Source organism: Colossoma macropomum, unplaced genomic scaffold, assembly GCF_904425465.1.
Source record: "Colossoma macropomum unplaced genomic scaffold, Colossoma_macropomum, whole genome shotgun sequence".
NCBI classification, from domain to species: domain Eukaryota; kingdom Metazoa; phylum Chordata; class Actinopteri; order Characiformes; family Serrasalmidae; genus Colossoma; species Colossoma macropomum.
The window spans coordinates 46,414,835-46,428,249 of record NW_023494789.1 but is presented as its reverse complement, the minus strand read 5'-3'; the positions used below and the strand labels follow the sequence as shown (position 1 = coordinate 46,428,249).

The 13,415-nt window shown below is 41.6% G+C and overlaps 1 protein-coding gene across 1 annotated transcript in view; it reads right to left on the bottom strand.

Moving 5' to 3' along the window:
• LOC118807665 (choline transporter-like protein 2) overlaps positions 1-8,423 on the bottom strand; it is a 64,716-nt gene extending 56,293 nt beyond the window's left edge. The window contains 3 exon segments of the mRNA XM_036569696.1: positions 6,580-6,582; positions 7,898-7,946; positions 8,339-8,423. Of these exon segments, the coding sequence (XP_036425589.1) occupies positions 6,580-6,582; positions 7,898-7,946; positions 8,339-8,357 (71 nt within the window). The 5' untranslated portion in view covers positions 8,358-8,423.
• Between the last annotated feature and the right edge of the window lie 4,992 nt (positions 8,424-13,415).

The following is a 13,415-nucleotide window of genomic DNA, read 5'->3' as shown; positions in this document are numbered from 1 at the left end:
AGTTTAGGGTGATACCTTTAGCTTTCATACATGTTTTACCGGTTGCTGTGCGATAACCGTATGTCTTGGGCCCTCCCGAGCAGAACTCTGTAATGAAATCATCACCACCAATTTCGTCTGTCAAATCACCTAAGTAGGGTCCCAGAGGGGGTTCCCAATCACCTTCACGAGAAACAAAAATAACACTGTCAGTATCGCTGTACAAGAGTCTGTCAGCTAATTTATCCATTAGATCGAACAGTTCTAAACGAGCGTGTGCTGTTGTAAAAGCGCCGAGAAACACATTAATGTCACGTGTTGGGCAGCTGTCCCCAGCAGAATAGCACCACTGAATCAACTGTGGCATCAGACACAAATGAAAAGTGTTTAACATCATATCCATCGCCAAATATGTGCTGTGAAAACTGTTCTGGATCGCTCAACAACTCGGACACTGGGAAGTTTTCCCTCATTGAAAAACGCCCCCACAAGCTGTTTAACAACAATTTGTTAATAGACCGACATGCTTGGTTAAGGCTTATCTTGTCAGGATTCAGCAAAATAATCCCTGATGTACTCGGCCCTCTCTTCCTCTGTGACAGTGTGTGCTGGATAACCGCTGGCCTCCTGCTTGTACTGTAAAAAAGTCTTTACATACTCGCAGAACAACGTCTCTGAACTGTCTGGAAAATGCCAAACCTCATGGATTTTTGCCACCACATACCCTTTCTCAATAGCCTTCATCAATTCAATACTGACCCAAGCCCCTGTAATGGATCTATCTTCATCACTATGTGTGCAAGTTTGAAGCTGGTTTTCCTGCTCGGCACAAGTACGACAGAGTGGGAACATTAACTTACCATTGCAGCGGTATGGTAATACAGGGTGTAGGAGTTTTCTTGGTGGATGTACGGTGGCCTTGACTAAACCATAGTACTCCTGCAGAGGTCGAAAATTTTTGAAAAATATTTGAGGATGACCTACAGGGCATTTCTTTCTAGCCTGACAGAACGGGTACAAACTAGTGAAATCCAAATATCTGATTTTCTCACCCTCCTTTGCTTTGTAGTACAGCTTATATGCGTTGGTTCTGCCACCAAAGAGTGCATCTCTTGGTTTCAATCTTTCAGGTGGTGTGTAGTTAGACATGAACACAGCTACACTCAAATCATCCCTCTTAGCTTTGGCCCACTCACATTCCCACATTACTTCCACATCTAGCCCATATGCTCGAACAAGGATCTCTACCTTGGTGTTAAACTGCTTTCGCAATTCGCCATACAACACCTTTGACATCGAATGAGGCTGGTTTGGACTGTAACGACATTCATGACCATGATGCATAAATTCTAAGGCTTTTCGTACACCTCCCTTTTCATAATACCCGTCCACATAATACACACCAAACTTCATTTCACCATGAGTTAGGGCGTGGTGCACGTCAACACCTCTGGTACTCTTAACATACTCAAGCCATTCAATTGAAACATTTGAGAATGTCTTGTGTTGGCTAATGTACGCGTTGTTGTGTGTCAATGCTAGTGTGTCTTTGGGTAGAAAATGTGTCTTGTACACAGCCATGCAACATGATGCTAATGTTGTATAATTAAATGGGTCTAGCTTTGTACACTGAATGAACTCGTCACGATACTTAATGCATGCTTCACGAAGTAAAACAACATCATTCCTGCCATAAACATACTTTTTGAAATCAAACACACCACCAGAGACTGTGCTGTACCACTCATCAAACTGCTCTCTGTCCTTGTCACTCATCGAGTCATAGCCGTAAAAACTCTTGTCGGGGTATGGGCCCACATAGTTCTCATTTTGTGTCAAATTAAATTTGTGTGGAAAATACCCCTTCTCTGAACATGTTAGATTTAACGCTGATGCCGTATTAGCCAAACGCATTGGAATGAACAAGTATGAGTCTATGTAGTGCTGTTTGTACGATTCGTCATACATGGAGATGAGTCTACACCCCATCATGGTGATTTTGACAGAAATGCCCGCTTTAGAAAAATATTCCAGTAATAGGAAATTGTCAAAACCGGCTGCATTGTGTGCTAACCATCTGTAACCATGATATTTGGGGGTTCTAAACTCTCTGAGGAGTCTTTCTACACAGTCAGACCCCTCTGCTGTGAACTCTCTACCGTCAAATGTGATTGCGCAGACAAAGTTAGCTTCATGCTTACCATTTTCAAACCGTGTCTCAAAGTCAAAGAAGATGTAAGACTCGCTTGGTTCTTTTAATTTGATCGGCTGTATGTAACATTCATGTGTTGTATCTGATATTAATTCTTCACGGCAGTGAACACAACGTCCTGACATACACTTGTGGGGTTTTGGTTTAGTTAAACTAACATGATAACGTCGACCGCATGATCTACAGTATTTGGTCAAATCGCATGAGGACGCCATCTCCCCGGCAATAAGTTGTTGTTTCTTTTTCTTGTGTTGGTCATAACAATAGTCAGATTTACAATAGCGTGAACAGTCATCACAATATTTGACACGTATGGGTTTCTGGCTGCATTCTGTGTCCTGACACACATCGCAATGATATTTACAACTATGATCCCGCGCGATAGTGTACCCCTTATAACAAAACTTGCAAACATACGGTACGCCCATAAACGCTTTCAAATTTTTTACCAAGTAATAATGGCCATCATGGAGATACAGAAACACAGTCCTGGCATGTGGTTTGTCTTTCGTTTGGTACTTCTCTAAACCACCCGAACCGCTCTTGTGGAACACAACTATTTTAACACCAAACTTGAATTCGAAATGACCAATGTCATTAAACCCAACCTTGTGATCACGCATGTAACCAGCCTTTGCCTGTGTCTGATCGGCTATAGTTTCTAACGTGTTATGTGGCGCATGTGGGTTCAGAAAATGAGCAAGACAGATCGCGAAACACAGATTATTTGAAATGTTTGTTGGACAAAAGAGGTTCATTCTGTTCCTATCAATCACCTGATTGTGCGCAAGGTCACGCACCTTACGCCGAACACCGCCATTTTTACTCATAGCCATGGAGACTGTCAACACCAAACTATTGTCTGTTGTAATGTACTTGTTACTCTGCATAACCCTTTCAATTGCATCTGCAAACCTGTCAACGTTGTAACCATCTCTTGAAGACAACAAAGCATTTACATCAGATGTTAAACTATCACCTCTTAGGGTTATGTTGATTACACTACCGTCACCAGCCAACACCCTGGAGAATGCCACAATGTCTGATAGCATATTGTGTACATAGACAGTATATGAGGCCATGTCTGTGGATGGAGCATCGCGTAAATTCAGCATTCTGTGTAGCACAACACTATTAAACCTATTTCTCGGCACTACAGCGTATCCATTTATTTCACCACCATTTCTCACCAACTGAACCATGTCATTACTAGATAAACCAAAGTTAGGAGCTGTTGGATCGAATGTAGGAAAACTATGTGTCTGCAGACCGGTGCCTGTCTGTTCTCTGTTTAGGTGTAGTGTATTATTTTGTACCGGGTTTTCTAAGAACATTAAAGCTGACTCATACTCATCATTTAAGCATAGCAGTTGTTCACTAATAGATGTCTGCTCCCAAGCATCGGTTATGGCGGTATTACACATAAAATCTATGGAATGTCCATAATTATCGTCGCATCTACGGCATGTTGTTGGCGGGCTGTGTATTGCGTCGTTTTTATTTGAGAACCATTTATCCAATGTGGTCTGTAAATCATCAGGTGTGATATAATCATTAACATTTGCGTTGTGTTGATTGTATGTGTTTTGCAGATTAATACCAGTAGCCGACTCATACTCATCATTTAAACATTGCAATCGATCGCTAATAGACATTTGCTCCCAAACATCATTTAAGTCGCTAACACGCGGATTGTTGTCTGACTCCCGACACCTTTTAGATCCCATTATTTTTGTTTGTTTCTTTCTTTTACTAATAATTATTTAAACAATAATTTATGACGTGCTGATGATGTGGTTTGTTTAATAGGTACAAGTATGTGTAAAGAACAAAAATATTTTCAATTGCCACACAATAACTACTTGGATGGTCCTGCAACAGACAATTTTGTTGAACTGTAAAACCCTGTTGAGTTTAAATATTACATCTGTTAAAGATTTAAAATGTGCATTTTGTTCTTCATGCATAACCTGTACAATCTGTATGTGCTTTGATACCTGTTCAAACAGTATACAGTTTTCTTTTACTAATTCCCGATTATTTTCAGCTAGTTTTTGAACAATATTATTTAATCTACGTACAATAGCACCTTGTCTACGCTGTTTAATTGTATTTTTGGTAATCTCTTAAAGAAAGCTGACCCAGCAATGTTTTAAACTCAGTAACACCGCTAGAAAGGTAAGAGCCGCTTACCCGACGTTCGTGCTCCTGATTTGGTTTTAAACCCTCTCCATCAATGTCTCTGACTTCTTCCAATATTGGATTTAGTCCAGTATTAATTGGTCCAGTATCCTCGGCCTCATCCGGCTTTTCTGTGAAACTGTTCTGGTCCCACGTATTCAAAAGCTCCTCAGTCCAGACGACAGTGTCAACGTCCGAAACCGCTCCTGTCCGCGCCACATCACCACATGCAGTATGGTTACCGGTGCGTAAATCTGTAAACAGTTTAAGAAAAAACATTTACACACAACTGTTAATGTTAAAAATAACGTTGTAAAAAGTGTTCACTTTAATTAGTATTTTCTTACCCATGGATTTGCAACTATCATCAAGCCTAAGACGTTTCCCACGTGAAATTGACCCGTTGTTAGTGCTCAAACATATCCTTGGACGTTTTTCGCGGGAAACAGAGCTATCATCGGCTGTTTGACTCCTTCCACTCTGTGGCGGACCCCCAGGACTGCTTGTTAAACAAGGCTTAAACGTCAACAAAGCGCGGGGATCGCAGGCCGCAGAGGTGTTGGGTACAGCGTCGAATCCAGGTGGTGTTAGGAGACCAACGGACTCAACCAAATGGTTCAAACCTACTACAGAAAACAAATAGTCTGAATTAGTATAACATATCATTTTGCTACAAAATCAAAAATCAAAACATAAACTTTACCTCACCAAGGGGGTTTTCACAAGCCGATACGCTATCAGGTTCTGTAGAAATGCAGGAAATATTTTTTAATGAACATCAAGAGCTGTAAATAAATAAATAAGTAAGTAAATAATGCTATAAACAAACAGTGACATACCGTCAAACAGTTGAGATAAACCTTCAATACTTCTGATGGCTTCGATTGTTTCAAGCTCAGAGTTACCTAGACCAAGAACATTCCTGTTAAATACAAATTGTAACAGTCTTTTAGTTATTACTTTACACGGAAAATTAGGCAAAAGGTCTGTAGCATGGTACATACTTACAAAGAAAACTGGCGTCCATTTCTTGTTCCCGAAATACAACACACACGCACACAACAATGCCGTTGACGGTATTTAGGGTGAATGCAGGGTCTTTGCGAGCCGTTTTTATACACCATTTACTCATGGCACACCCCTTACTATGACCTGTTGAATACCTTTGTGTTTGATTGGTTTGGTTGGGTAGCCGTAATGATGGTGTCATATGAGACACACCCTCCCAAACCGATCCGCCCACCTGACACACACAAACACAATGCAGTCTTACATGTTTTAAAGCTGAAATTAGGCCTAAAAGTGTGTTAAACACTATTTACCTATATGGTCTTAGAAGTTTTTAAAGTTTAAAGTTGCAATTAGGTCTAAAAGTGTAAAAAAAAAAATTCTATCACACACACACACACACAGGCTTGCTGGAACTTAATATTTGTTTCCAAAGCTAAATTCCGAAAAGGGTATTTCTTTTTTAATTGCACCTAAACCCCTGAACAGATCATCAATCTTATGGAAAAACCTTGTAGCGTCATCCACTGACAAAACCAAAATAAAATTCAGAATATCTCCAGTTGATTCTGTGCGTGGTTTGTTGTGTTTGCTTGTGTATGTAACTGAAAACCTTATTGTAGCCTTTAAAAGCACAATTAGAATTTTATTCTATACACATAAGAGTGACTCTCCTATCTTTACCCAGTGTGGACATTGTCGTGTGACCAAAAAGTCACTCGTTCATATTTCCAGTCAATTTCTTCGGGTGTGAGAATAAATAGTGTAACAGCTTTTTTTTTCATAGTTAAAACCGACAACACGATCTTTGGACAAACACCAACCTGGTCGCACTCCGGAATCTTATTTCTAGGAATTACTGTACACACGGCCAGAGCGATCATTAACAAAAAGAAAAATAAGAAAAAAACTAGCAAAGCAAATAGTTTCAATACAACTAAATAAATGTTTCAAAATGAATTGTGTTTTTAAGATCTAGACTTTCTGACACTTTTAACACATTTTGGAGACACTGATAACAACGATTTAACCCCCCACACGCTACTCTAAAACCCCCTTTTGTTTTTAATCCGTCTAGACATTCTGGCGCTTTTAACACGCTGGAGACATACACAACACACATAGCTAAGAATCCACAATCAAACTACAAACAGTGAAAACCTACATGAAAGGGTTCAACATTCACACCTCACACCAACCCCCTCGCCATGCTCCCCCAACACAAATGTTGGTGGTAGGGGGTGTGGGGTGAGAGGGTGTCGTAAAACACCCAACCCATGACAGACCTGTCCCTCAAACTGACCTGTCACAGAGAGGGGGTGTCATAAATCGGGCTGTCGCACAGGGAGTCGTAAATCTTTGGGGTGAGGTGTGGTGAGGGGTGGGGGTGATGAGGGAGGTGATGGGGAGGGGTGGATGGGTGATGTGGGGAGAGGGCCCCTTGTTAAAATGTCTGTCCAATCTGTCCATCACAGAACCACAAATCATATGGGTCGTAAATCAGAGTCATAAATCAGGGTCATAAATCACACTTTGAAAAACAGTGTAGGATATATACTACTTATACACACTGCACTCAGTTATACACAATGCAATGAGTTATACACACTGTGCTGAGTTATACACACTACGCTGAGTTATGCACACTGCACTGAGTTGTATACTCTACCCTGAGTTGTACACATTGAGCTAAGCTGTACACACTGCACTGGGTGTGACGGTGCTGGTGTGTCTTTGTGACTCTGAGAGAGGAACTGACCTGCAGCTCACACTGAGTTTGTGTGTGTGTGTGTGTGAGTGAGCATATAAAGGTCAGTGCAGTTCTTCTCTTTAACTGAACATTAATTTTCACAGTCACTCAGAAGAGCCTCTACTTAAATTCCTAACAATAAATGAGCTGCTGAACTCAGCACTGAACACAAGAGTGTTTAAATTTACAGCATTCAAACATCAGTCAGTTAATAAAATACACCAACCAGCCACTTTATTAAGTCTACCTCCCTGTATACAAGCTTGACTGCAGTGGCCAGTCGGTGTATAATAACATTTATAAAAAAAAAAAACAAAACAGTAAACATTGTTTTAGTGTGAAATGCTGATCTGGAGGATCCTAACCAATAACTGTGGTTGCTGGTGTTAAATTAAAAGCATCATGAGCTCAGGGTGGAGTATTATAACCAAATTAGAGCTGTTTTACAATGGAATTAGAATTGAATTACAAATGATTTAGAATTAAATTAGAACAGAATTGAAACAGAATTAAAATTGAATAAGAATTGAATTAGAAATAGCTTAGAATTAAAGTACAACTGCAATTGAATAGCAATGGAATTAGAAAGAGTTCACTCAATTAATATAGAATTAGATTTGAATAGGAATTGAAATAGAAATAGCTTAAAACTGAACAGACAACAAATCCTGTTGTTCAAACAGGAAAATACCACTTACAGTAGACTTAAAGCACAGATTATGAACTGTTACAACAGCGTCATTGAAGTGAATAACAGTCTCTCTCACCTGTTGTGAATGGGCCCTTTAAAATTAGGGTCAAATGTCCGGGAGTCTCCTGCAGAGAAAAACAACAAACCTCAATTCATTCATCTTAATGTGTCAGTATCTGATCAATACAGTGATCAATACAGTATAAACATTGCAGTGGGAGCTCTAATGCAGCCTGATAGCTGATCTGTCTGAGTGATACTGAGTGATTGTTTAAATCATTGAGTAGAACCCCACTGAGTGAACAGTTCTAGATACACAGAACTGAATTCACTGCAATAGAGACAATATAGACAACAACACATCCAATACAGACCTGTATGTCTGATATTAACACCACATTCATCTTCCCTTATCAATATGACTGTGTTGTCTCCACTAGTCTCAGCTTTAGCATTATGGGCTGTTTTAGTTAACCTTTTTGGAAAATGAGTTAAAGTATGAATTAAAGCTGTTTACCGTATTTTTCCTTTGCCATCACTGAGGACTGATTTCTTCTTGTTGCATGAACACTCACACACTTCCTCACCACCTCCTATCTGACAGGAAACTGCTTGTGATGGCATGTTTGTGTTCAAGCTTAAGTTGAACACACTTCATGTCCAACAGCTAAATTTAGTCTGACAAAGAAAAAAATGACACAGAACGTTTGTACACTGAAATGCTGTATTTTGTATGAAAGGCTATCATTTGAAATGAAGTTTCCAGTTTTATTTACACTCATATTTGTACTTTATATTGTTTTGTTGAAAATCAGTAATCCCATATGACAAAAAGACTGAATTTAACAACTGATTTAAATAAATAAATAAATAAATAAATAAATAAATAAACCAACCCCTTTTTTAGGTCCATACTTTGATCAGTTTAGAAAACTTTCTTCAGATTTGGGTTTAGAGTTAACAAGTGTTGTAATAACATAAAAGGATTTATGTCATTTTTTTTCCATCTCGTAAATCAATAATAATCAGAAAGTTCAATTCTCTCACATGGTCACCAATCACGTAATCATAGTGCTCGATTTTCATACTTTCATTAAATAAACATCAAGCTGGCTATCTAACACCTACTAAATCACTCGCAGTGCCTCAGAAGGCAGTGGTATCCACTGTGCCAGTGCTGTTGCTTTCTGCCTTTTTTTTTATAAACTCATCTGCACAAACACAGAGGATTATGGGATATACAAGGCAATGAAAGATAGATCTACACTGCCTTAAAAAATGGCAGAAACCTCAGCAGGCAGCGTTCATACAAACATCAGATTCAGACATGGCAGACGGGTGGCATAGCTCAGTAGCTTTTGGTTCTGCTGGGTTGGCTTCAGCTCGCTAAGCTTCTCGGACTCTGAAACTGTTCTGTGTGGGCGAGGCAAGAGACGTCAGTCCTGTGATTGGTCAGGGGAATGCTTATGAAAGTGTTACCCAAGATTAGGACTGGCCAGTTTACATCGTGTTTAATTAATCTTAAACAGAGGAAATCAATTACTAAACTATGTGACTGCATTCCTGGAAACATTACAACATGGCAGCTCTCAGCTCCTTATATCCTCTCTGTGGGTAGGTCTTGAGGAGAGATGTAAACATGCATGAGAACTATCAAGTGTGGTGTGAGAGCGAGAGAACGAGATCTGAATGTGTGAAAGCTGGCAGCCCTGTCTGCTTAGTTTCACCCCTATAGTAACCACATGTGTAATTTTGTACTGTGGCGTCAGTGTAGAGTGAGAAGACACAGGAAACACAGCGCTTCAGGCAAGGGTATTGAATCACGGCAGCAGTAAGAACCGCCAGCGTGTTTATACTTAATAAACTGACAACTGCAGAAAATCAGATCGTTTCAGTAACTGGTTCAAGCATGTTTACACTTAATAATCTGACAACTGCAGAAAATCAGATAGTGCCTGTAACTGGTTCAGTGTGTTAGTGTCTTTAGATGGGAGATTTTGCTGAATAGCCATAGCTGAATAGCTGCAGTAGGCAGCAGCACGGCACTACTACCTCACTAAATAGCCCACGGCCCACCACAACATAGCCCATTAAACGCATCTACACAGCTCCAAGCTAAAAGTCACAACTATTTACATGTTTTTAAATCTCTCTTATCATGGCTGCGGCACTTCCCAAAAGCCTGTATGTGTGGCCTCCTACATGTCCACGGCTTCACGCCAGCCAGTAGTAGAACACTTCATTGCTCTCCACTTCATTGCTCTCCAGAGTGCGAGTAGAGTCCCTGAGGTGTGTGGGAGCACAATGCACCCCCTCGCAGGCTCTGTGCAACCGGGGTTACAGAATGTCCACTCTCTCAGCTGCATGTGCTGCCAGTCCTCCCTTGGGGGCACGTCCTTTTTCCCAGAAGCACCGGAGCAGAGAGACTGACCGCTGCATACTCCTCCCCAGCATGCCGATTCTGCTCAAGGCTTGCGCCATCGTTCCTCGTGCTACCGGGGGTGGCGGCAACAGCAGTGGCGCATACTTCTCCACTTTCTCCACCGCCCACCATGCCACAGGCACCACCAAGACTGCTGCCCATGTCTGTTGGAACCTCACCCTTGGTCACGCACACTGCCTCTAGTCTCTAGACTCGCTGCACACGCCTTGCTGTCAAGCCTTGTTGCATCGACTCTGTCACTAGGCCTTCCCACACTGACTCTGGCCTCCAGCCTCACCTTGCCATCTTCCAGCTGGGGTTTGCTGACGAGCCTTTTTGTGCCATCAGCTGGCACAGCAGGCAGATCATCACCCATTAAGCACAAATACACAGCTCAAAGCTAAAGGTCACAACTATGTACATGCTTTTAAGTCCCTTTAATCACGTCTGTAGCAACTGCGGACAAGCCACATCCATAGCTTCTCACTAACCAGTATCGGGATGCTAAATTGCTGTCTGTTTGTCCATTTTTATTTATTGTGGCTAAGAAAAAAGATTTGTGTCAGTTCTACTAACAGTAACTGCTAATGACACATAGCAGCACTGTTTTTGAGAGTCAAGCATCATGAAAAAAAAAATTAAAGCAAACAAAGGAACAATGAGTGTGTTTACATGTGTTGAATAATCTGATAACTGCAGAAAATCAGAATGTGCCAGTAACTGGTTCAGCATGTTCACACTTAATAACTAATTCTTCATTAACTGGACTATGTGGGGTTAATTTTTGTTATTTAATCATGGGATGTTCATTTTCATTGCAATGTTTCATGAAAAAAACTTTAAGTAGCCTTACTTTTATCTGCTGCGATAATGCCAATAGCTGTTATGATAGGGCTGAGCTAACAATGCATTCACTGGGTTGAGATCATTTTTAGCACTTCTATCAGCTTCTGAAAGCTGGAAAACAGGAAAAACTGAAAGCCTTACGCTCTGTTTAAACCAGGCTTGGGAAACACTGCTCAGTCCCATCCAGAAGCATAAATTGTATTTATTTAGTGACACTAGGCCATCATTTAAGAACCTCGGCCTGCACACACACACACACACACACACAGACCCAGCTTTGACCATAACTTTATTTTTCATCTATTTCATTTGCAAAGAATATAATTTAGGACTTTGTTGTTTAGTTACATTTAGGATAACCTGTTTAGTCACTCATTGACTCACTCGTCATCCTATCCCAGCGCTTACTGGGTAGAAAGCAGGAAACACAGTCCACAAGGCAGGCCACCAGTCCATCACAGGGCAGACGCACACAGACACACACACTCACACCTAGGGCCACTTTAGCATCTCTAGTTGTTCTGACTGCATGTCTTTGGACTGTGGGAGGAAACAGGAGCACCCAGAGGAAAATCACTTAGATACAGGGAGAACACGCAAACTCCACACAGAAAGGTGGTCACTGTTTAGTCACAATTAACATAATCAATATATTCTAGACCCTTTGCACTCTCTTGAAAACATGGAAAAGTTAGATATGTGCATTTTCTTAAAGTGTGTTCTGGCATTGGAGTCTCCCTGGTAGAACTTGCGCTAAAGCTTCAATTTCAATTATGACGGTGGATGAGGGTCACCTGCTCGGAATTCAAGCCCTCAAAAAGAGTGATGGTGGATGGACAAGATTCCAAGGACTGAGAACTTGGGGATGAGAGAGCAGTCAAATCAGTGTGCGGAAGTGTGGCCGAAATGACTGGAAGGGCAGCAGGGTCCCAGGGACACAGACAGCATCTTCACAAATGGATGGTGGACCAGTCTGAGAGGGAAGGGGAGCATATTGAGGGGGGTTTCCTCTGCAGCATGATGCAACGGTGACCCAGTGGAGAGGGAGTGGGAGTAGTGAAATAAGAGAGGCAGTCATGCCTGGCCAAGCTGTCGCAGAGGAGAGGCCTGAGAAGCAACAGCATCCGGAAGTATAGTGAAGCATCAGACAGAGCTGCTGTGTTAAAATACTAAAAGTGAGACTGATGGAGTTGAAGTTTAGCGCATTGGGGTACAGAGATAATGAAGGGGGTCCAGGTCCATGGATGAAGTGTAGAATGCAAAGTGATACAAGGACATGGTGACATCCGGTGAACTGGTGGGCTGTACACTGCTGCAGTGTTATGAGTGACCAACGGGGTCACTTGTAGGTTTGGAAAGAAGAGACAACGGGTGACTACATGAGAGCGCTGGGTAGCAGGAGGGGGTGTATGATGCTTGAAGAGGTAAGGATGTGGTTCCAGATTCTGGTAGCGCCAGTAAGAGTGGGTGGAGGCAATCTGTGCCCGAAGGCAGGGCTGAATGATTTTGACAACCAGACCACTGTCTTTCACGACAAATGAAGTGTGCCAGACTGCCATTAAGGTTTGCCATGAGTCGCTGGACATGGTCACAGCATCACGGCAAGTAGGCGTGCGGTTACTGCAGAGAAGTGCAATTCCTCCCCATCCATAGTTGGAGGTGCATGGCAGAAGGCTGAGAAAATGCACTGATGGATGCTGTCTAGAAGGGAAGGCAGGTCAAACTATGTTCCAGTAGATGGGAGAGAGGGCAAGCTTGGAAGCTTAAGGATTGACAGGTGGAGGCGAGAGGAGACGTGGGAGCAGGCTGGAAGAAATAGTAGGAGGCATCGAGGGCCAAGCGTTAGCAAAGGAATAGTTAAAGGAAGCAGGTAAGGACTGGGTTGGTGAAGTAGGTAACATGGAACAAGGAGGTACGATTTATCGAGGTGGCAGGTATGGAGGGGATGAAAAAGGGAGTAAAAGGAGAGAGAGTAAGATGGATGTAGAGAAAGGAAAATAAAGAGAGGAGGAAAAAAGGGGGATGAAAGAAGAGGGGTGGGAAGAAGATGACAGGTTGAAGAAGGGAGGAATCCGAGCTGAAAGTGGCCAGCATTATTAAATATTTTAGGTTTTTCATGATCTTTATAATCTTTAAGCTGCAGTCCGGCTTCACTGCTGTGTTTTTTTGTTTGTTGTCTTGGCAACTCTTCCCTTGTGGATGCACCGAAGCACCGCCCATTCCCCAAAACCAGCCAATCAACGAACAGCTTCAGAAATAACACACGTTTCACTCGAATCAAACATTATTTATTTTAAAGAATAATTACAACAATAATAACATTAAT